This window comes from Nerophis ophidion, linkage group LG21 (genome assembly GCF_033978795.1).
Source record: "Nerophis ophidion isolate RoL-2023_Sa linkage group LG21, RoL_Noph_v1.0, whole genome shotgun sequence".
NCBI lineage: Eukaryota > Metazoa > Chordata > Actinopteri > Syngnathiformes > Syngnathidae > Nerophis > Nerophis ophidion.
In genome coordinates, this window is record NC_084631.1 from 44,995,412 (window position 1) to 45,018,256 (window position 22,845).

General features: G+C 40.1%; 1 protein-coding gene across 4 annotated transcripts in view; it reads left to right on the forward strand.

The window, feature by feature from the left end:
• zbtb22a (zinc finger and BTB domain containing 22a) overlaps positions 1–22,596 on the forward strand; it is a 46,837-nt gene extending 24,241 nt beyond the window's left edge. For 2 of the 4 annotated variants that reach the window (XM_061882752.1, XM_061882753.1), the window contains 3 exons: positions 8,368–8,568; positions 13,620–14,355; positions 18,604–22,596. In XM_061882752.1, the coding sequence (XP_061738736.1) occupies positions 8,374–8,568; positions 13,620–14,355; positions 18,604–19,643 (1,971 nt within the window). In that variant the 5' untranslated portion in view covers positions 8,368–8,373 and the 3' untranslated portion in view covers positions 19,644–22,596. Of the gene's footprint in view, positions 1–1,500; positions 1,690–8,367; positions 8,569–13,619; positions 14,356–18,603 lie in introns of those variants that run through there. The other 2 variants (XM_061882751.1, XM_061882754.1) reach the window with 2 other exon arrangements.
• The last annotated feature ends 249 nt before the right edge of the window (positions 22,597–22,845 follow it).

The window sequence follows — 22,845 nt, forward strand, 5'->3', positions numbered from 1 at the left end:
CTACATAAAACAAGAATAGGAAAGAATTCCACCTGAAAAGCTTCAAAATGTGTCTCCTCAGTTCCCAAAGGTTTATTGAGTGTTGTTAAAAGAAAAGGTGATGTAACACAGTGGTGAACATGCCCTTTCCCAACTACTTTGGCACGTGTTGCAGCTATGAAATTCTGAGTTAATTATTATTTGCAAAAAAAATTTAAGTTTATGAGTTTGAACATCAAATATGTTGTCTTTGTTGTGGAATCAATTGAATATGGCTTGAAAAGGATTTGCAAATCATTGTTTTCCGTTTATATTTACATCTAACACAATTTCCCAACTCATATGGAAACGGGGTTTGTATATATATCTATAAAAATATAGATATATATGTATATATATTAGGGCTGCGAAACTTTGGGTGTCCCACGATTTGATTCAATATTGATTCTTGGCGTCATGATTCGATAATATATATTTTTTTCCGATTCAACGCGATTCTCGATTCAAAAACGATTTTTTTCCCTATTCAAAAGGATTGTGTATTCATTCAATACATAGATTTCAGCAGGATCTACCCCAGTCTGCTGACATGCTAGCAGAGTAGTAGATTTTTGTAAAAAGCTTTTATAATTGTAAAGGACAATGTTTTATCAACTGATTGCAATAATGTAAATTTGTTTTAACTATTAAAGGAACCAAAAATATGACTTATTTTATCTTTGTGCAAACATTGGACACAGTGTGTTGTCCAGCTTATGAGATGCCATGCAAGTGTAAGCCACTGTGACACTATTGTTCTTTTTGATTATTTTTATAAATGTCTAATGATAATGTCAATGAGGGATTTTTAATCACTGCTATGCTGAAATGATAACTAATATTGATACTGTTGTTGATAATATTCATTTTTGTTTCACTACTTTTGGTTTGTTCTGTGTGGTGTTTGTGTCTCCTCTCAATTGCTCTGTTTATTGCAGTTCTGAGTGTTGCTGGCTCAGCTTTGCTTTTGGAATTGGATTGCATTGTTATGGTATTGCTGTGTAGTGGTTTGTTGCATTGATTAAAAAAAAAAAAAGAGAATCGATTCTGAATCGCACAACCTTTTCAAATCGATTTTTTCCCACACCCAGGGGCGCTGCTAGGGATTTTGGGCCTCATGAAAAGAATCTTTACAGGGCACCTAACACATAATTTCATCATCATTAGGGGCCTCTCTGGGCCCCCCTCCATCATGGGCCCCTAGAATCCATCTCCTTTACCCCCTCCTTTCCGGCTCCCCTGCCTACACCCCTAATATATACAGTATATATATATTTATACAAACACATACACACACGTCTCCAGCGGGCCTTATGAATATCTCTCTAATTCTGAGGTCTCAAGGTTGCCACGTAGTCCAGACATATTTATCTTCCATAACAAACAAACCATTCTTTATGTGCACCGCGTCAAGGAAGAAAAGAGCACGCCCACAAAAGCAACAACAACAACGTCATGACGTCACACGTTTTTAGAAACGTCACATCCGCTTCCGCATTATCAATTCACAAATACAAATAAAACTATACAGTGAGTAAGGGCGCAATAAAATAATACAAAGATTAACAGTAAGCGCACAATAATGTGTGTTACACGTCGTTCTCCGGCAATGCTCTTGAAAATGCCAGAAGACGCCACTTGTTGGGACTGAAAAGCAAGATTCCCCCACAGGTAACGAAAGCTAACTGCTAGCCTCGTAGCTGTTTGGTTAGCTGCTAATGCTAATAGAGGAATGGCGGCTGCAGTTGGATTAAAAGTATCAACACTCATTAAATGTCTTGACGGGATGGCGGTCATACATTTGACGATAATAGTTGACGGAGAATGTTAAGATGGTCAAAGTGATTCATGTTAAGCTAAGCCGGGAAGCTAATGGGTAGTTGTGTTTACATTGTAATAAGGAATCTTTACTTTTACTCTGCTTCTACACCTTTCTTACTTCCTAATGTGAAATTCAAAATGAGTTTTTAATATGCATAACATAAAACCTGGTATTTCGTTACTAGTAGTCATTTAGAGATAGTCTGATAATGGCTTTCTGCCGATATTGTCCAACTCTTAATTACCGATTCCGATATCAACCGATACCGAAAGATACAGTCGTGGAATTAACACATTATTGTGCCTCATTTTACTAAATGGTCCCTAGTGTGTGAATGTTGTCTGTCTATCTGTGTTGGCCCTGCGATGAGGTGGCGACCTGTCCAGGGTGTACCCCGCCTTCCGCCCGATTGTAGCTGAGATAGGCGCCAGCGCCCCGCGCCACCCTGAAAGGGAATAAGCGGTAGAAAATGGATGGATGGATGGATTTTGTTGTGATGCCCCGCTGGATGCATTAAACAATGTAGCAATACATAAATACTAGGGGTGTGGGAAAAATCTATTCGAATACAAATTGCGATTCTCACGTTGTGCGATTCAGTATCGATTCTCAATTTTTTAAAAATCGATTTAAAAAACAAAAACAAACATTTTTATTTTTTATTTTTATTAATCCAATAAACCACTACACAGCAATACCATAACAATGCAATCCAATTCCAAAAGCAAAGCTGAGCCAGCAACACTCAGAACTGCAATAAACAGAACAATTGAGAGGAGACACAAACACCACACAGAACAAACCAAAGGTAGTGAAACAAAAATGAATATTATCAACAACAGTATCAATATTAGTTATCATTTCAGCATAGTAGTGATTAAAAATCCCTCATTGACATTATCATTAGACATTTATAAAAATAATAAATAAGAACAATAGTGTCACAGTGGCTTACACTTGCATGGCATCTCATAAGCTGGACAACACACTGTGTCCAATGTTTTCACAAAGATAAAATAAGTCATATTTTTGCTTCCTTTAATAGTTAAAACAAATTTACATTATTGCAATCAGTTGATAAAACATTGTCCTTTACAATTATAAAAGCTTTTTTTTTTTTAAAGTCCACTACTCTGCTAGCATGTCAGCAGACTGGGGTAGATCCTGCTGAAATCTATGTATTGAATGAATACAGAATCCTTTTGAATCTGAAAAATATAGTTTTTGAATCGAGAATCGCGTTGAAACGAAAAAAATCGATATATGATCAAATCGCGACCCTAAGAATCGATATTGAATCGAATTGTGGGACACCCAAAGATTTGCAGCCTTAATAAATACTATACTTTGACTTTCACAAAGTGCATTGTTTTTTTTAAACATGCCTCAAAACAACAGCTACAAAAACAATGTAGGCACACAGCTTCTGTCCAGACTACACTAGAGTAATAAAGTAAACAATAACATAATCCTCTGTTAATGCAAGACTGCCTGGTAGGGCTGGGCGATATTGCCTTTTTTTAATACTGCAATATTTTTAGGCCATATCGCAAGATATGATATATTTCTCTGTATTTTGCCTTAGCCTTGAATGAAGACTTGATGCATATAATGACAGCAGTATGATGATTCTATGTGTCTACATTCAAACATTCTTCTTCACACTGCATTAATATATGCTACTTTTAAACTTTCATGCAGAGAAGGAAATCACAACTAAGTCAATTTACCAAAACTGTATTTATTAAAGTTGAAGTCTCCCTAAAGTTATTAGCAGGTGACTTTTCAAATGATGCTACATATTAGCAGTAATGCTACTTTTGGTAGCAACGCTTGTGCCCCACACATGACAAATTAAAGTTGTCTATTCGACATATTCCCGCTTGAAGCCAAACCACCGGCAGACGATGGACCCAGTGCTGTTTTTGTTGGGAATTAATTCTTCCTTCATTTGTTACCATATTCACACATTCTTTCTATCGCAACAACCCGCTAGCATCACAGCTAACGTTAGCCACGTCGCTACCTCTCTGCTGGGCGACAGCGTGTATGAATGTGACGTATGACGTGACAGTATGTGACGTATGTAAGAATGTGCGCCTGCTTGTGTTTAAGAATGAGACACAGGAAAGAGCGAGGAGAGCCTGTAGTGTAATGCCCGCAGCTAAAAGCAACTGTGTGAGAACGTCTACTCGAATATTACGATACAGTCGTTATCTATATCGCACAGAGACAAACGCACGATTTATATCGATATATCCCCCAGCCCTACTGCCTGGCATACTGTATAACAGGAAATTATAAACTGGGCTCAATCTGCCATGTTCTAACGTATTTGTATGAGTAACACAAATGTGCTGCAAGCTGGTGGTGAGTGCTTGAAGTGGCCTACCAGTCAGTCAGAGCTTCTGAAATGCTGCGTTGAGACAGGGCACCTCCGTTCACTGCAAGCTGTAAAATGTGCGCCATGCAAGGCAGATTAGTCACACCAAGCTCCACCGTGGCTTTTGCCATACTGCGTGTGTTGTCCCCGACCACAACGTGGGCTTTTGCCCTAGGGTGTTTTTTGTTGTATTTTTGTTTTTTCTCGGCGGAGTCTTTAAGCGACATCTGTGTGATACTACTTTTTTCCGGTGTTTGCTTTTCATCCATCTTCCGCTTGTATTCATTGTGTATCTCCTCATGATTCTTGATGAGGTAGGAGATCAAATTGCTCGTATTAAAGGAAGACATTTTGGTTCTTCCTTGCATAACCAACTTTTTTCAGTCATTGCACATTGCCAGGTTTTTATCCATCAGGGACACTTTAAAATAATCCCAAACCATAGACATGGTGTGGTTATCCCAGTCACCGAGCGAGCTGCCTTGTTAGCCATGGCTACAGCACCGGCAACAACACACTCTTGTTGTTGTTATGCTCTGCTCGCAGCTGTTTGATGAGGTCATCAAGCGTCGCCAGTAAACCTCTCAAGCTGCAGTCGTCAACTCCTGTGTTGTGTGAGGGAGAGGGCGGCGTTTTAAAAAGTCATCAATTTTACTTTTTGAAACAGATACCGATAATTTCTGATATTACATTTTAATGCATTTATCGGCCGATTATATCGGCAGGCCGATATTATCAGGCATCTCTGGTCATTTTATTTCAGACCCAGGAGGATCCATATCGCAGAAAAAGAAACCACACAATGATAAAAGCCAAATAAAAGAAATACAAGCATGAATAAAATAAATAAAAACACGTGTATGAAAAATAAGATAAATAAAAAACACTCCACAATATTCAGTATCTGGTTAAAGTGTCCACCCTGAGTTCAGTAGGTCGTGAGTTCAAACCCCGGCTGAGTCATACCAAAGACTATAAAAATGGGAGCCATTGCTTGACGCTAAGCTTCATGGGTTGGAATTGGGGGTTAAATCACCAAAAATGATTCCCAGGCGCGGCCACCGCTGCTGCTCACTGCTCCCCTCACTTCCCAGGGGGGTGATCAAGGATGATGGGTCAAATGCAGAGAATAATTTCGCCACACCTAGTGTGTGTGTGACAATCATTGCTACTTTAACTTAACTTTAAATGTTCATTGGGTTGTGTATCCTTTTAGATTGAATGTGCAGTAAATTCGTAGGTCATCAACTTACTTTGCACAAACACAGTACAGGTCAAAAGTTTGGACACACCTTCTCATTACATTGCTTTTTGTTCATTTTGATGACTATTTACGTTGTAGATTGTCACTGAAGGCATCAAAACTATGACACCTGTGAAGTGAAACCAATTTCTGGTGACTACCTCTTGAAGCTCATGGGGAGAATGACAAGAGTGTGCAAAGCAGTAATCAGAGCAAAGGGTGGCTATTTTGAAGAAACTAGAATATAAAACATGTTTACAGTTATTTCACCTTTTTGTGTGAAGTACATAACTCCACATGTGTTCATTTATTGTTTTGATGTGACAATCAACAATGTAAATAGTAGGGATGCACCGATTAATCGGTAACCGAATATGGCAAAAAAAGCCACATTCGGCCTTCGGTGGAATGAGTTAAAAACAAGGCCGAATAGTGGCGTGTGACGCAATTTTTTGACGCGGTGACGCAATCAACCAACGTGCGGTGACGTTGGGTTATGTTGTGTACCTGTATAAGTGTATGAGGTTACAAGCACACACTTATTGAGATTTAGTGGGGCCTCTGTTTACATTATTAGCCTGTTGTGTAGGCTACCTGTATAAGTGTATGAGGTTACAAGCACACACTTATTGAGATTTACTTGAGCCTTCTGTTTACATTATTAGCATATCTACTGTGGCTAAGCAGACTTTTGCCAAAAGGACAATAATTCATTTGTTTTTGTTTTATCCACTTTAATGCACTTTATTTTTTTTTGGAATGCATGTTTTGTTTGAAGGCCTAATATAAATGAAAAACTTTGTGCTTTTTTTGAAAAGCAAAGGCTACTGGAATATTAAAAAAATGTCAATATTCAATAAAAAAATTACTTTATTTGAAAAACATGTCTAAATATTTATTCAAGGCTATTTATGCAATATAATTTTTTTTTTTGAAAAACTGCATTCATTATTCGGTATTCGGCCTTCGGCCAAGCGTTTAAGTTTTATTCGGCTTCGGCTTCGGCCACAAATTTTCATTTCGGTGCATCCCTAGTAAATAGTCATGAAAATAAAGAAAACGCATTAAATGAGGAGGTGTGTCCAAACTTTTGGCCTGTACTGTATAGTAGGCTGATTTTATTTATTTTTTTGTCACCCCCACACCCATAGTTTACCTGTATCTCACCTTTTTTGTACGGGGCGCTGAAAGTTTGCAGAACCGTCAGCGATCCTGTTTTGTCTCCCTGTATTGTCTGTCTGATCTTGAATGGGATTGTGCTGAAAATGTTAATTTCCCCTCAGGGATTAATAAAGTATTTCTGATTCTGATATGCACTTAACGTATTTATCAAACACTTTTAAGTAGTTTAGTATAACATATAACTCTAATTTAATAGTACTGAACATAAGAATGGGTATTTTCATAGGTACCGACCAAGTTCTGTCGGCCATGAAATCAAATATTCCGACACTTTTGTTTCACGTGACGATTCGTCCCGGGCTCAAACAAGCACTCAAGCAGCACTCAAAGCGGACTTCCTCTCTGTATTGTCAGAATGTTCCATGCTAATAAATCAAGTATACCTGATGGAAAGCACTCACAAATAAGAGTTGAGTTGTCCAAATGCGCTATCTCCATGCCAATTTACATTGAGTATGCCTTATGCCATTTACATGCTACTGATCGGCATTTGCAATTATTTTGTCACCAGGAAGATGTCAACACCTCCACTTTTGGTCATCAAAAATACAACTAAGATGCACGATACATTTAAACAGCGAGTGTTTAATAATGACGTATAAACACTTTGTAGAGCTCTGTGATGAGGTGGCGACTTGTCTAGAGCAGTGCTTCTCAAATGGGGGTACACGTACTCCTGGGGGTACTTGAGGGCTACGTGAGATTTTTCAAAAATATTCTCAAAATAGCAACAATTCAAAAATCCTTTATAAATATATTTATTGAATAAAACTTCAACAAAATATAAATTTAAGTTAATAAACTGTGAGAAAAAAAATACAACAATGCAATATTCAGTGTTGACAGCTGGATTTTTTGTGGACATGTTCCATAAATATTGATGTTAAAGATTTTTTTTTTTTGTGAAGAAATGTTTATAAGTAAGTTGATGAATCCAGATGGATCTCTATTACAATCCCCAAAGAGGGAACTTTAAGTTGATGATTACTTCTATATGGAGAAATCTGCATTTAGAATTGAATCACTTGTTTATTTTTCCAACAAGTTTTTAATTATTTTTATATATTTTTTTCCAAATAGTTCAAGAAAGACCACTACAAATGAGCAATATTTGGCACTGTAATACAATTTAATAAATCAGAATCTGATGACATAGTGCTGTATTTTACTTCTTTATCTCTCTTTCTCAACCAAAAATGCTTTGCTCTGATTAGGGGGTACTTGAATTCAATCAATGTTCACAGGGGGTACATCACTAAAAAAAGGTTAAGTACCACTGGTCTAGTGTCTAACCCACCTTTTCGCCCGAATGCAGCTTAGATAGGCTCCAGCGACCCCAAAAGGAACAAGCCGTAAAAAATGGACGAATGGGCACTTTTTAGAGCTCAACAAAATACAAGACTGGCGCTTTCAGCTTAGTGGCAAAGACTACTTCCTGACAACGGCAACACGCAGCAGTCTAGACACTCCTGCCATCCAGGAAACTAGAATATAAAACAGGTTTTCAGTTGTTTCACCTTTTTTTTGTTAAGTACATAACTCCACATGTGTTCATTCATAGTTTTGATGCCTTCAGTGACAACCTACAATGTGAATAGTCATGGAAATAAATAAAACACATTGAATGAGAAGGTGTTTTCAAACTTTTGGCCTGTACTGTGTATTCTGCATTGTAGTCATCTTCACTTTTATGAACTCACCCAACTGTTCTCTCTTTAGTATTCTATGACTATGGATCCGAGCTCCGGTGCTTTGACCGCCCAGGTGTGTTTCCCGGCTGCCCGTGCTGCCGTTTTGGACAACCTGAATCGCCAGCGAGAGGAAGGCAGACTGTGTGACCTCTCCATCCATGTTCAAGGAAAAGTGTACAGGGCCCACCGCTGTGTGCTCGCCGCATCTTCGCCCTACTTCCATGACCAGGTAGGTCAGATGTAGCTCATAATGCTTTACAAACTTGACTGCAGTGCTCTTAAGTCATGTAGGAAATGGTCAGAGGCGCTTGCCATATATAAGACTTCTTATTTTACGGTCTCATTGGCCCCATTTACACTGCACACAGAAGGAGTTTCAAAAGATGGAGCTAACTGTTTAAATGACATTCAGATTTTATTCCACTCAATAACGGAGCATCATCTTCTCACCCGGAAACAACAAGAAGTGTCTCGGGGCGGTATAGCTCGGTTGGTAGAGTGGCCGTGCCAGCAACTTGAGGGTTGCAGGTTCGATTCCCGCTTCCGCCATCCTAGTCACTGCCGTTGTGTCCTTGGGCAAGACACTTTACCCACCTGCTCCCAGTGCCACCCACACTGCTTTAAATGTAACTTAGATATTGGGTTTCACTATGTAAAGCGCTTTGAGTCACTAGAGAAAAGCGCTATATAAATATAATTCACACACTTCACTCGTTAAAAACGGTCCGACCGGAACTCTCTTATAACTAAAGTTTTGGTCTGGACTCTTGCGACTGTGTTGGATCCATTCTGGATTGAACTTTCACAGTATCATGTTAGACCCGCTCAACATCCCTACCAAGGATGTCGTAGTGGTTTGTGTGTGGTTTGTGCAGCCCTTTGAGACACTAGTGATTTAGGGCTATATAAGTAAACATTGATTGATTGATTGAAAGTTCTTTGGGTGGATAATGTGAACTCACTATACCAGTATGTTTTAGTGCTTTCATGGCAAGTCTACTGACAGATATAAGAACTTGACACTACTTTATATTAGAAATGGCAACAGCGGAGGATGAATGTCCCATAACAAGTGGAGAAAAAGAAGAAGCTTATCGACTGCAGTGTCACTACAAAGGCAAATTCGTGCAATTTTTCAGGATTTATGCAGATTCCAAATACAGATCAGCAGATACCAGAAGATAGGAAAAGTTGCTTTTGCATGATATTGTGAAACAAAACACCAGATAATGTCTTATCTTTTACACACACCATAATAATGTTGAAGCACAGTAAAATCCATCAAGCGCTGTGGATTCATAGCTTGCCAAAGTCCTACTAAAACATTTTGATCGATTTTTGAGCACCCTGTTTAATGTTCTATATTTTCTAGGGGTGCAACGGTACGTGTATTTGTATTGAACCGTTTCGGTACGGGGGTTTCGCTTCGGTGCGGCGGTGAACCGAACAAGTTTCCAGACGTACATATTAAGTAGTGTAAACAAAACTCAAAATGCCTCAAATGTCCAGCATTTTGAGTTGGTTGCGTGTATTAAGAATGTACGTTCAGGGTTAAGAAGGGGTTAAAAACAAAACACATTGTGCGCGCCAACATTGGTGAGGGAGGTGTCAGAGAGCGAGAGAGTTATGATAAAGGCGCATGTGTCTCCAGGCTCTGCTTTTTATCCATTGATTTATCAGATTGATTTTTTTATTATCAATAGCAGGGGTGTCAAAAGTTTGTCCCGGAGGCCATTTGCAGCCAACAGCTTGTGTTTTAGAGGCCCACGGCACATTCTAAAAATACTAAATTAAGGTTAAATGTAATTTAGAAAAAGTTGCAATGTTGACAAATAAAACAAAGCAGGTTTTTTTTCTTTCAAACTGTCATTGCTCAAAGCATAATATTGAATCAAAATCAATGTTGTTATGAATTATTGACCTATCCAAAGTTCCCATTAATTCACATCAAATATTCCACTAAGAAAAATATTTTTGGTGGAAGGTTTTGTAAATTTGGTAAATAAATAACCAAAAAAATTATAATTTGTTTTCTTACTGTACCGAAAATGAACCGAACCGTGACTTCTAAACCGAGGTACGTACCGAACTGAAATTTTTGTGTACCGTTACACCCCTATTATTTTCAATTGAACATTTAACATTTTGGTGTTGTTTACTCGAGTCATATTGCCATCATAGTGCAGTCTACACTAATCTCTTATGTTCGACTGCCATTTACTGGTCACACTTATCATTACACCATGTACCAAATAAAATTTCTTTGAGGTTGGTAAGCAAAACCACAATTATTCCGTACATTGGGCGCACCATGTTATAAGGCGCACTGTCGAGTTTTGAAGGGGGAAAAAGATTTTAAGTGCGCCTTTATAGTGCGGAAAATACGGTACTAGTTGGTCACCGTCACAGGGGTCGCTGGTGGCACAGTCAGACTCCACATTTACTTGTGTGTGTTGTTGTTGTGGAACAGTGCAGTGGGTGGGAGACGGCGGCAAGCACGTCTTGGAAGGAAGAAGGTGAGGGGTTTATTAGCCCATAGAGCATGGGTGTCAAACTCTGGCCCGCGAGCCAAATTTGGCCCGCCGTGTAATTTCATTTGGCCCTTGAGGCAATAATAAATTAACATTAGAGCTGGCCCGCAGGTATTATACAGTGGCGGTGCCGCTGTATCACAGCATTCAACGCTAATTCTCATACTTGCCAATCCTCCCGATTTTTCCAGGACAATCCCCCCCCCGTAAATCTCCCAGGGCAACCATTCTCCCAAATTTCCACCCGGACAACAATATTGGGGGCGTGCCTTATAGATAGTGCTTTTAGCGTCCTCTACAACCTGTCGTCACGTCCGCTTTTCCTCCATACAAACAGCGTGCCAGCCCAGTCACGTAATATATGCGGCTTCTACACACACACAAGTGAATGCGAGGCATACTTGCTCAGTAGCCATACAGGTCACTGAGGGTGGCCGTATAAACAACTTTAACACTGTTACACCACACTGTGAACCCACACCAAACAAGAATGACAAACACATTTCGGGAGAACATCCGCACCGTAACACAACAAAAACACAACAGAACAAATAACCGCAACGCCTTGCAGCACTAACTCTTCCGGGACGCTACAATATACACCCCCGCTACCCACAAAACTCGATTTTGGATGTCACTATAAAGTTATATTAGCCTTGCTTGTTCAATATTCAATGCAAAACTTGTTTGGGTCCCTATTAAAAGGTTAAGTTGTTCAACTTTGGCCCGCGGCTTTGTTCAGTTTAGAATTTTGGGCCACTCTGTATTTGAGTTTGACACCCCTGCCATAGAGTGTTGCGAGGGAGTGGAAAGCGTGGGAGAACCAGGAACACAACAAATAAACGGCGTTTGGTCATTTTAACGTGAAAAAAAATATATTGATATTACAATATTTTCTTAATTCATATCTTGTTTAAAAATATATCGCCATATCTTAAGAACTGGATATATCGCCCGGCCGTAAGTCTGATAAAGATCCAATTTTACTTGCAGTCTAAATAGTCAGCTGGAGAAAATCTGATTAAAAAAATCAGATTTCGTCCACATTGGCCTGCAGTGTCAACATAGTCATATTTTCACAAAATAAACATTCATGTTCATTCTTCCTACATTGTTGATACAATTTATTGTTACAGTGTAATAATTACAGTGGTAGTGCCCCCATGATACAATATTTGTATTATAATCCTTAAACAAAGTAACATTGAAACTCAATGTATTAACCACTGAATGGAGAGCAGGGGGTGGGATTAAATAAGTTATCTTCTTCCCACTCCCTTTCAGGCAAAACTGGATCATCATGCTTACATACTGTCATTACCTTTTGCGTTATATTAATTTATATTATTATGTGTTGTCTACCTTGTACTTTTTTATGTCATTGCCTGGAATAAGGGCAATGACTATATTGTGAGTATACATTCTCACACAGTTGCTTTTAGCTGCTGGCATTACAGTACAGGCTCTTCCCACTCCTTCTTGTGTCTCCTTCTCACAGACAGCAAGCGTACCTTTTTACATACGTCACATACTGTCACGTCACACGTCACATACGTACACGCCCTCGCGGAGTAGAGAGGTAGCAGCATGGGTAACGTTAGCTGTGATGCTAATGGAGCCGTACGAGTGTTAATACGAGAGAAAGAAGGTGCGAATCTGGTAATGAATGAGGGAATAATTGATTCCCAAGAAAAACAGCAAGGGGTCCATCGTCTGGCGGTGGTTTGGCTTCAAGTGGGAATATGTCGAACAGACAACCGTAATTTTTCAAGTGTGGGGCAAAAGCGTTGCTACACTAAGTAGCATTACTGCTAATATGTAGCATCACTTGAAAAGTTACCTTCTAGAGAATAAAGAGTGCTTACTCCAAATGTCAACACCTCCATTCGGTGCCGCACGCCCACACTATCAAAATGCTGAGGCAAACATTTCCAGATCAACACCGTATGAAAAAAATAGTCAAGAACATAAGAAGATAACGTTCGCAGGAACCTACCACATAGAGAAGGACGAACACTATTTGATTTCCTATTATGCAGCTCATTTTTGTTTGACACTTATTGAAATATCTTGTGTGACATCATGCACAAAAGTGCACTTTATTTGTTTTTAACTATTGTAGTGGCGTTCTGTACATAAAGTGCACTTTAATTTAGTGTTGTTTTGATATGTCATCTTAGTGACATCATGCAGAAAAGTGCACTTTATTTGTTTTTAACTATTGTAGTGGCGTTCTGTACATAAAGTGCACTTTAATTTAGTGTTGTTTTGATATGTCATCTTAGTGACATCATGCACAAAAGTGCACCAATAGCTTGTTTTAAAATGTCTCTGACGATCTTCCACTTTCTGTTTTGGAAATGACATGAATGTTTGTGCCACTGCTTAATAACTGTTTCATAAATACACTTTTGCTAGATTGACTTAGTTGTAAATTCTCGCTCTGCATGAAAGTTTAAAAGTAGCATATATTAATGCAGTAGTGAAGAAGAATGTTTGAATGTAGACACATAGAATCATCATACTGCTGTGATTATATGCATCAAGTGTTCATTCAAGGCTAAGGCAAAATATCCAGCTATACTATATATCGTGTATCGCTATATGGCCTAAAAATATTGAGATATTTAAAAAAGGCCATATGGAATAAATGAAAAAATAGGGAATTCGTCAATTATTGGTAAAATGTTGGAAGTCCTTGAAAACATTTGTATTTGGTTGTCATTTTAATTTTTTTTTGCTTCAATAGGTGTTACTGAAGAATGTGACGTCAGTTTCCCTCCCGTCAGTCATGGACCCAGTGGCCTTTGAGAGCGTGCTCAGCTCGGCTTACACCGGCCAGCTGAGCATTGTCCACGATGACATCGTCAACTACGTCACCGTGGCCAGTTTCCTCCAGATGTGGCACATTGTCGACAAGTGCACGGAGATCCTAAAGAGGCAGCGGCCCTCGGCAGACGTAAACCAGCCAGAGGCCTCCGCAGCTCACCCTGGTAGTGCGTCCAGGCAGCAGTCCCCCAGCAGCACTGACTGCTTGTATGGCGAGAGAGAGGGCAGAAGGAAGGTGGCTAAACCGGACACCCTACCTCCTTTAGCGACATGGAGGCGACCGCAGCAGTTTTCAAGATGGGGCGTCTCGCGGCCCTCGTCCGCCCAGCCTGTGGCCGACTCCCAACTCGATACCCTGCCCAGCTTCGCCGAAAGCAATTACGAAGAGACATGGACGTTAAATCACAATAAAAGCGGACACTTTGGCCACAGTAGCTCCGGTGCCGAGGGACTCAAGCAGAAACCCCGATGTCCGCCTCGAGGAGCCCTGCAGAGCGCCGACAGACCGCTGGATAAGAACATGGATGGTGGCGGCGCTGGGGATGAAATAACACAGAAGAAGAAGAAGAGCGAGAAAAGAGCAATCGAGGCTGATGAGGGAGTTGGAGATGCGGCGGTGGAGAAAAGGGAAGGCCTTGCACAAATGAGTCACATGGGTAAGATTAAAACTTCTAAAGCAGGGATGTGAAACTCAAATACAGAGTGGGCCAAAATTTAAAACTGAATAATGCCGCGGGCCAAGATTGAACAAATTAACCGTTTAATAGGGACCCAAACAAGTTTTAAATATTGAACAAGCAAGGCTTATTTAACTTTATCATGAAATGCAAAATCCAGTTTCAAATAATAATAATAATAATTAAAAATTATCAATGGCATATCAAACTAAATTTTAATAAAAATTGAATGCCTCTTTTCTATTTGCAGCCTTCTAAGGTAAATATCAAAATAAACTTTTTCCACAGGCTAATAATAAATTTGAAAATAAAATAACAATAATGAATGAAGCAAACATTAAAGCCTTGAAGTAGCAAGAGAAGGTGCATGGATAAAACGTTTATTATTGTTATTATTATCATTACAGTTATTATTATTGCTCAGTGTGTTACACTGATTTGCTTTAACACTGAATATGGAACAAGCAACACTTAAATAACTTAATAGTGCAAAATCAACTTTCAAAAAACAAACAAAAAAACATCAATGGTATCCATCCATCCATTTTCTACCGGTTATTCCCTTCCAGGTTGCGGGGGCGCTGGTGCCTTTCTTAGCTATGTTAAATACAATTGAAATAAATATATAATGCGTCTTTTCTATTTGCAGCTTTTTGAGGTAAATATCAACATTAACTTTTTCCGCAGGCTAATAAATTTTAAAATAAAATAAAAATGAGGTGGGCGGGGTTTGGTGTTAGCGGGAGGTGTATATTGTAGTGTCCCGTAAGAGTTAGTGCTGCAAGGGGATCTGGGTATTTGTTCTCTTGTGTTTATGTTGTGTTACGGTGCGGTTGTTTTCCCGAAATGGGTTTGTCATTCTTGTTTGGTGTGGGTTCACATTGTGGCGAGTATTTGTAACAGTTTTAAAGTTGTTTATACGGTGTGATCTGTATGCTTGTTGATCAAGTATGCCTTGCATTCACTTGTGTGTGTGTGTACAAGCCGCATGTATTATGTGACTTGGCCGGCAAGCTGCTTGTATGGAGGGAAAGCGAATGTGACAGCAATTTGTAGAGAATGCTAAAGGCAATGCCTTGAAGGCATGCCCCCATAATTGTTATCTTGGTGGAAATCGGGAGAAATTCGGCAGAATGGTTGCCCCGGGAGATTTTGGGGAGGGGCACTGAACTTCGGGAGTCTCCCGGGAAAATCGTGAGGGTTGGCAAGTATGAGTATTAGCGGTGAATGCGGTGTTACAGCGGCATCACCGCTGTATAATGCCGGCAGGCCAGCTCTAATGTTTATTTGATATTGCCTCAAGGGCCAAATGAAATCACATCCGCGGGCCCGGGTTTGACACCCAGGTTCTAAAGGCTTAGTTGCCACATGTGTGGACAGCACCTTTTAGCTCTTATTTCCAAAATTGTGTACACTACAGAACTGGGGTCTTATGGCCACTTATGTGGACACTTATACTGCCATCTGGTGGTGTCAGAGGAATGTAACATACAATGGAATTTGGGATTAAAAAAAAAGTGTAAAAATTAGAATTAGCGTGTCACTAAACATGAAGTACACGTTTGTGTACTTATGGACTAAGTACATAATATCAAAAGATGATTCTTTGTTTTTATTGTAGTTAGGGTCCAATAAGCCCAAATAGCAAAGAGAAATAAAAAAAAAACATGTATACAAACAGCTTGGGCCTTAAGAGGTTAAACATGTGATTTCATTCTCTTTGAAAATAAGTTTTCTGTTGAACAGTATACATAGTGTCCTTTTAATAAACACGTTAGTTTCCCAAACAGCTGCGCCTAATCTGTGGCACTGGGTTGCAGCTGGAGATGTGGGGGTCACAGCCACACTTAGTTGCATAAGTGCCGATCTACATTTCTACCAGTGGGTGCTCGGTGCGTGTGTGTATTAAAAAATAGACGTTCAGTTGAAGTTAATATCCTATATGATTTTTGGCTTTATCCATCCATCCATTTTCTACCGCTTATTCCCTTCCAAGGCTGCGGGGTGCACTGGAGCCTATCTCAGCTACAGTCAGGCGGAAGGCGGGGTGCACCCTGGACAAGTCGCCAGATTCGTGGCTTCATTGTTTTTTAAAATGGACCAAACTCGCCACAAAATTAACTACATTGTTCCAGTGGTTAGAGTGTCCGCCCTGAGATCGGCAGGTCATATCAAAGACTATAAACTGGGAGCCATTACCTCCCTGCTTGGCACTCAGCATCAAGGGTTAGAATTGGGGGTTAAATCAACAAAAATGATTCCTGGGCGCGGCCACCGCTGCTGCTCACTGCTCCCCTCACCTCCCAGCGGGTGATGAAGGGTGATGGGTCACATGCAGAGAATAATTTCTCCACACCTATGTGTGTGACAATCATGGGTACTTTAATTTTAACAAGATTGATTATTAAAAAATGATTTTAAAGATTAAAAAGTTACCATCAATCACACGTGGGTGATCGGGCCCCGAAGCACCCACGGGATTGGCGCGTATGCTTAGTTGTACGACACTTTTCCACCGATTGTGGCAGTAATGACAAACTCGAGATAAAGTCCTAGATACGTTTCTTAAGCGCAAAAATTATGACTACAGTGGTGAAGCTGTGTTTTAAATTTTATTGACAGTTTATTTAAGATGGCCCTGCGATGAGGTGTACACCGCCTACCGCAGGGGATGAAGCTGAGAAAGTATCAAGCAACCCGCGTGATCCCGAAAGGGACAAGCGGTAGAAAATGGATGGCTGGATGGAGTTAATTTAAGAAACATAAATATTATTAAATTAACATGTATTTATTTTATTACTGTGTAATTGTATGTAAACAACTGTTTGAACCATTTAAAAATAAATTACAAATCGCGCTTTTTTGTTGGTGACGCAATCAATGCAGGCTGTCTCCTTGATAATCAATCCGACACAGATACGCGAGCTGCTCACACGAGACGCCAGCTAAAATTGTTTTCAACTTGTTGGCTCGGCTTTTAAACAAATATACCCTCAGAACGGAATTTTCAACGCCCTGCGGTGTCACTTACTTGTTGTCGTTTGGCCAGGTTTGAATGAGCAACTAATGAAATGTGTGTGTATGCTATGTCAAAGTAAACAAACAAACTCAAAGCCGATGCACGCATCAAACTGTTGGCTCAAACCCAAATCAATAAACAAAACCAAAACATGTCATTCAAAATTAAGGTTCAATACTGAGCTGTTAAACTTTAATTTTGAATGAAAAGAAAGTAAAAAGCGTTTAAGTGACGCTGTTTTGGTTTTGTTTGATTGGGTTTGATCCAACAGTTTGATAAATGCTTCAAAATGGAATATCGGTATCAGTTTCAAAAAGTAAAATTTATGACTTTTTAAAATGGCGCTGTACGGAGTGGTACACGGACGTAGGGAAAAGTACAGAGCGCCAATAAACCTTAAAGGCACTGCCTTTGAGTGCCGGCACAATCACAAGAGATCTACGGTTTTTCACACACACAAGTGAATGCAAGGCATACTTGATCAACAGCCATACAGGTTTCACTGAGGGTGGTCGTATAAACAACTTTAACACTGTTACAAATAAGCGCCACACTGTGAACCCACACCAAACAAGAATGACAAACACATTTCGTGAGAACATCTGCACCGTAACATAACATAAACACAACAGAACAAATACCCAGAACCCCTTGCAGCACTAACTCTTCCAGGACGCTACAATATACACCCCCGCTACCCCCAACCCCACCCACCTCAACCTCCTCATGCTCTCATGTCGTATGTCTCAAATTTTAAAGCATGCTAAAACAAATAATGCACTTTGTGACTTCAATAATAAATATGGCAGTGCCATGTTGGCATTTTTTTTTCCATAACTTGAGTTGATTTATTTTTGGAAAACCTTGTTACATTGTTTAATGCATCCAGTGGGGCATCACAACTAAATTAGGCATAATAATGTGTTCATTCCACGACTGTATATATCGGTTGATATCGGAATCGGTAATTAAGTTAAAAAAAAAAAAAACCATTATTGGACATCTCCATTATGCATAACTGGCAAAGAGCAATCGAATTAGAGTCATTCTCTGGCTGTGCATGTACGTTTGTCAATGATGCCAATAATAAACTTGAGCATGTCATTGGTATGAACCCTGCAGATGGATACTGCAGTTGCTGCCATTAAATCAATGATGTCTCCTGGGGATGTAGCGCACGCTCTAATATCAGTTTGTCCTTTGTCCAGCAGACTTGCAGCCAATGCTAATGGAGAACGAGGACCTCAGGAGAGCGCCTGTGAAGGTGAGTGCGGAGGATGTAAGAGATCGAGCGCCAAGGAGCACAGACTTGTCCGGTGTTCATGCTTGCCAAAAAGCTGAGAGCACTTTGGTTGCCTCCTGCGTGGTTCCCAGTCGGGTGCCGTGGCAGGCGGGTCCCTGGTCTCAGCAGGAGTCCAGGCCGCAAGAGAGAGAGGAGGGCGGTAAATCTGAGGACGACTTTAAATGCCTCACAGAAGGGAATTTCAGCAGGGACACCTATGATGAGATTGAAGATGGGACGGGTCAGGTTTCCCAGAGGCCTCTAGTGCCTGCGTCTGCCGATTTCAGCAGCTCTGGCATGCTCATGGCAGCCAGCGGTTCACCGTTAACCTCCGCCTCCGGTCGCCACGTGTCCCCTTCCTCCGCCTCTCTCCCGCCACCGTCTTCACCCCCGACCCCGTCCTCCTCGTCCTCCGTCACCATGGCCGGCGCCCCGTATTCGGGCAAGGTCCATTTCTGTCACTGCGGCAAAGCCTTCACCCTGAAGAGCATGCGCGACCGCCACGTGAAGATGCAGCACCTCAACCTGCGGCCTTTCAGCTGCCCCGTTTGCACCAAGTCTTTCAAGATGAAGCATCACCTCACCAAGCACCTGAAGACCCACGGAGGGCTGCGGCCGTACGAGTGTGGAGCGTGCGGGAAGAAAGTCATCTGGAGGGACAGCTTCCTGAGGCACCAAGCCAGGTGCGAGAGGGCGGCGTCCTCCGAGGACAACAACGCCAGCTCGGCTCAGGCCGACTTGGCCAACAGCTACGGTTACGCCTTCCACGCCGGGGACGCCTTTCTCGCCATGGGAGGCCAAGTGAAAGTGGAGGAGGTGGATTTCCACGGGGAAATGGAGGATGGGATGAGTGGGTTGTTGGGAAGCGTGTCCAGGATTGTGGATGAACTAAGAACTGAAAACTTGGACACCGGTGGCCATGTTTACAAAGAGGAGGCGAGTGAAGGATTTAGTGAGTCAAAATAAGATTTATAGTCGTGTAAATGGTAAATGGGTTATACTTGTATGGCGCTTTTCTACCTTCAAGTTACTCAAAGCGCTTTGACACTATTTCCACATTCACACACACACTGATGGCGGGAGCTGCCATGCAAGGCTCCAACCACGACCCATCAGGAGCAAGGGTGAAGTGTCTTGCTCAAGGCCACAACAGACGTGACTAGGTTGGTAGAAGGTGGGGATCGAACCAGGAACCCTCAGGTTGCTAGCACGGCCACTCTACTAACCCGGCCACGTCGTGTATGACTTATTAAACTAATGCTGCACGAAATAAATATACTATTCATTTCAAAATGGGCGTGCAAGAGCACACACGCAGGGTTTCCCCTTAAGGTAATTGATCGTTGCGGCCCGCCACAGCACGATAAAAGCTTGCTCTAGCAAATTTTTTTTTTTTTTACGTGAAAACTAATTGTGTGAATGCTCCAAAGCATTCACACAATTAGTTTAGTTTTCTACACCAAAATTCATCTATTTATTCAACTTTTTCTTCTCCAGATTTTGGTGGGCTCTACCTTCCACATTTTTCACCCAATTCAAACGGTTCCAATTTCAAACTGTTCAACCTATTTGACAAATTCCAAAAATTCCCAGATTTCCCAGAATTCCAGTTTTCCCGCAACATTTTTCCCAAATTAAATGGCCATTTTTTCAAACTTAATTTCCACATTTTTCAACCGATTAAACCATTCCACCTTCAACATATCCCATTCATCCTGGACATTCTAACCAGTATTTTTCCAATTAAAAAAAAAAATTAGGAATTCCCGTTTTTTCAAACCTTTTTTTGACCCTTTTTTCAGGCAACCTTCCACATTTTTCAACCCACTTCAACCGTTCTCCCGTCCAAACATTCCTCTTAATTTCAGGACAAAAAACTAAGTTTGTTTTTTAAACTGGAAAAATTTCCACTTTTCCAGAAATTCCAGGAATTCCTTAATACCATTTTTCCATTAAAAATGTTACTACTTCAACATTTCTCGACCGATTTGAAAAATTCCAACACCAACCATTTCAGCTCATTAAGACCATTCAAGTTTTGTTTTACCGTTTTCAAAAGTAATCCCGCTTTCCCAAAATCCCCAAATTTTGGGTAAATTCCCATTGAAATCAATGGGAAATTCTACAAAGTTCCACAACTCCCACACACAAAAGGTTCCAACTTCAAAATATTATGCCTGTTTGGAAATAGTGTCCTGTACTTTAACAATTCTCAAAAAGAAATCCAGGATTTCAGTTCCACGTCAGCATTGGAGCATTCACACACAATTCCTTAAGGAATTGCCTCATCTAGTTATGAGGTGCTATAATGAATTGTAGCCTCCAGAAGAATATCTGCAAATATCTAAAAAATGTGCAAATATTAAGAGGACAGTGGCGGCTTTTAAGGAGAGAAAGGCTCGCAAGTGTGACGTCAGACTCTCGCTGTTTTGGAGCGACAGAAGTAGAGTCTCTAAAAGTGAGTACAGTCTCCAATAACACCAGAGAAAAATGCTAAATATGTTGCCATTCGTTTTTAACAAAGAAAAAGTCACTGAAAGGATTGAAGATGTTTCTCAAAACTTGCAAAATTCTCAAAGTAGAATAAGCAGTAACAATTAAAAAATAGAGTAAGACGACATATTGGTAAGTAAAAAAATACAGTACAGGCCAAAAATTTGGACACACCTCATTTCAATGCGTTTTCTTTATTTTCATTGTAGATTGTGTAAAATGTGCAAATCAGTAATCAGAGCAAAGGGTGGCTATTTTGAAAAAAATAGAATATAAAAATGTTTTCAGTTATTTCACCTTTTTTTTGTTAAGTACATAACTCCAAATGTTTTCATTCATAGTTTTGATGTGACAATCAACAATGTAAAAGTCATGAAATTAAAAAAACACATTGAATGAGAAGGTGTGTCCAAACTTTCAGCCTGTATTCTTTATGTTAACACCAAATAATAATAATAACAGATTGTTTTTTTAAATGTATGTATACAATTTTAGCCTTTTTAAAGAAAATATATCTATCACAGCAGATTGTGCAAATGATATGATGACGTCATGTTGAACACGCCCCCCACCACCGCAGGTATATTTGTAATCCGGGGGAAACCCTGACATGTGTGAATTCCAAGCAAAAATAATCAAGATTGACATTTTTTCTGAATATTTTGCAGCTTTACTTTACACACAAGTGTTTTGGAGCACCTGCACTTGCTTTCATCCCTCCTATGATCTTTTTAGTGTCTTATATGTTGAGTGGGACTTTTAGTGTCATGTCACGACTCGTGCTGTACATTCATTGATGCTAATATTTGTCATTCTTTCAAAAACAACTTTGCACATGTTTTAGAAAAAAAGAAGAAGTCTAAAATACGTTTTTGCACTAAAGGGTAATTGATGTACAGTCGGCTTATTGTAATTAAATTAAATTAAGTGTCTCTCAAAGGCAATGAGGGGGTCATAATTCTGACCTGACAATGAAGATATTTAGACAAATACTGGACCATTTATCCTGCAACACATAGAATTTGTGGGTAATGTCACATGGCTTATGCATATGAAATGTTACCGCACATCCCACTCGGAATAGCGGAGTGAAAAGAGACGTACACACACTGGACATTTTATCAGGTACACTTGTGCAAGGCAGCTGGTGGAAAAAAAACAAGGCAACAAACAATATTGACCTAAATATTAGAGAGGACGAGCTTTGTTTGCGTGGGCTGTCGTTAGATTGTGCAACTGTATCTAATGTAGAATGTTTATTCTAAAGAATTATCTTTACTGTCCTTTTCTTTGCTCATCTTTTCCTGTGCCTTTGTATTGGAACGTGTCAGTGTCGTGTACGCTCACATATCTGCTGTGGAAATGATGGCACGTGCAATTGTGTGTTATCCAAAACGTGGTTGAATAAACTAAACCTGAAACAGGACATCGCTGTTATCCGCAAAGATGAACACTAGTGCAGGCCAAATATTCTTCAAAATACACAAAAACTCGACTTGAATGCCTTAGAGCAGGCTATTTTTAACCAAATTTGGCCTGGGAATGACACCATGTCATCCCCTGAGGTCAATTCAAAACTTTGGAGACAAACATCTTGGGAGTAAATTCCTAAACACACTTAAGTGGTCCTGTTGTGTAGAGGAACTTGGAGCACTGTAAACACATTGGCTGATTC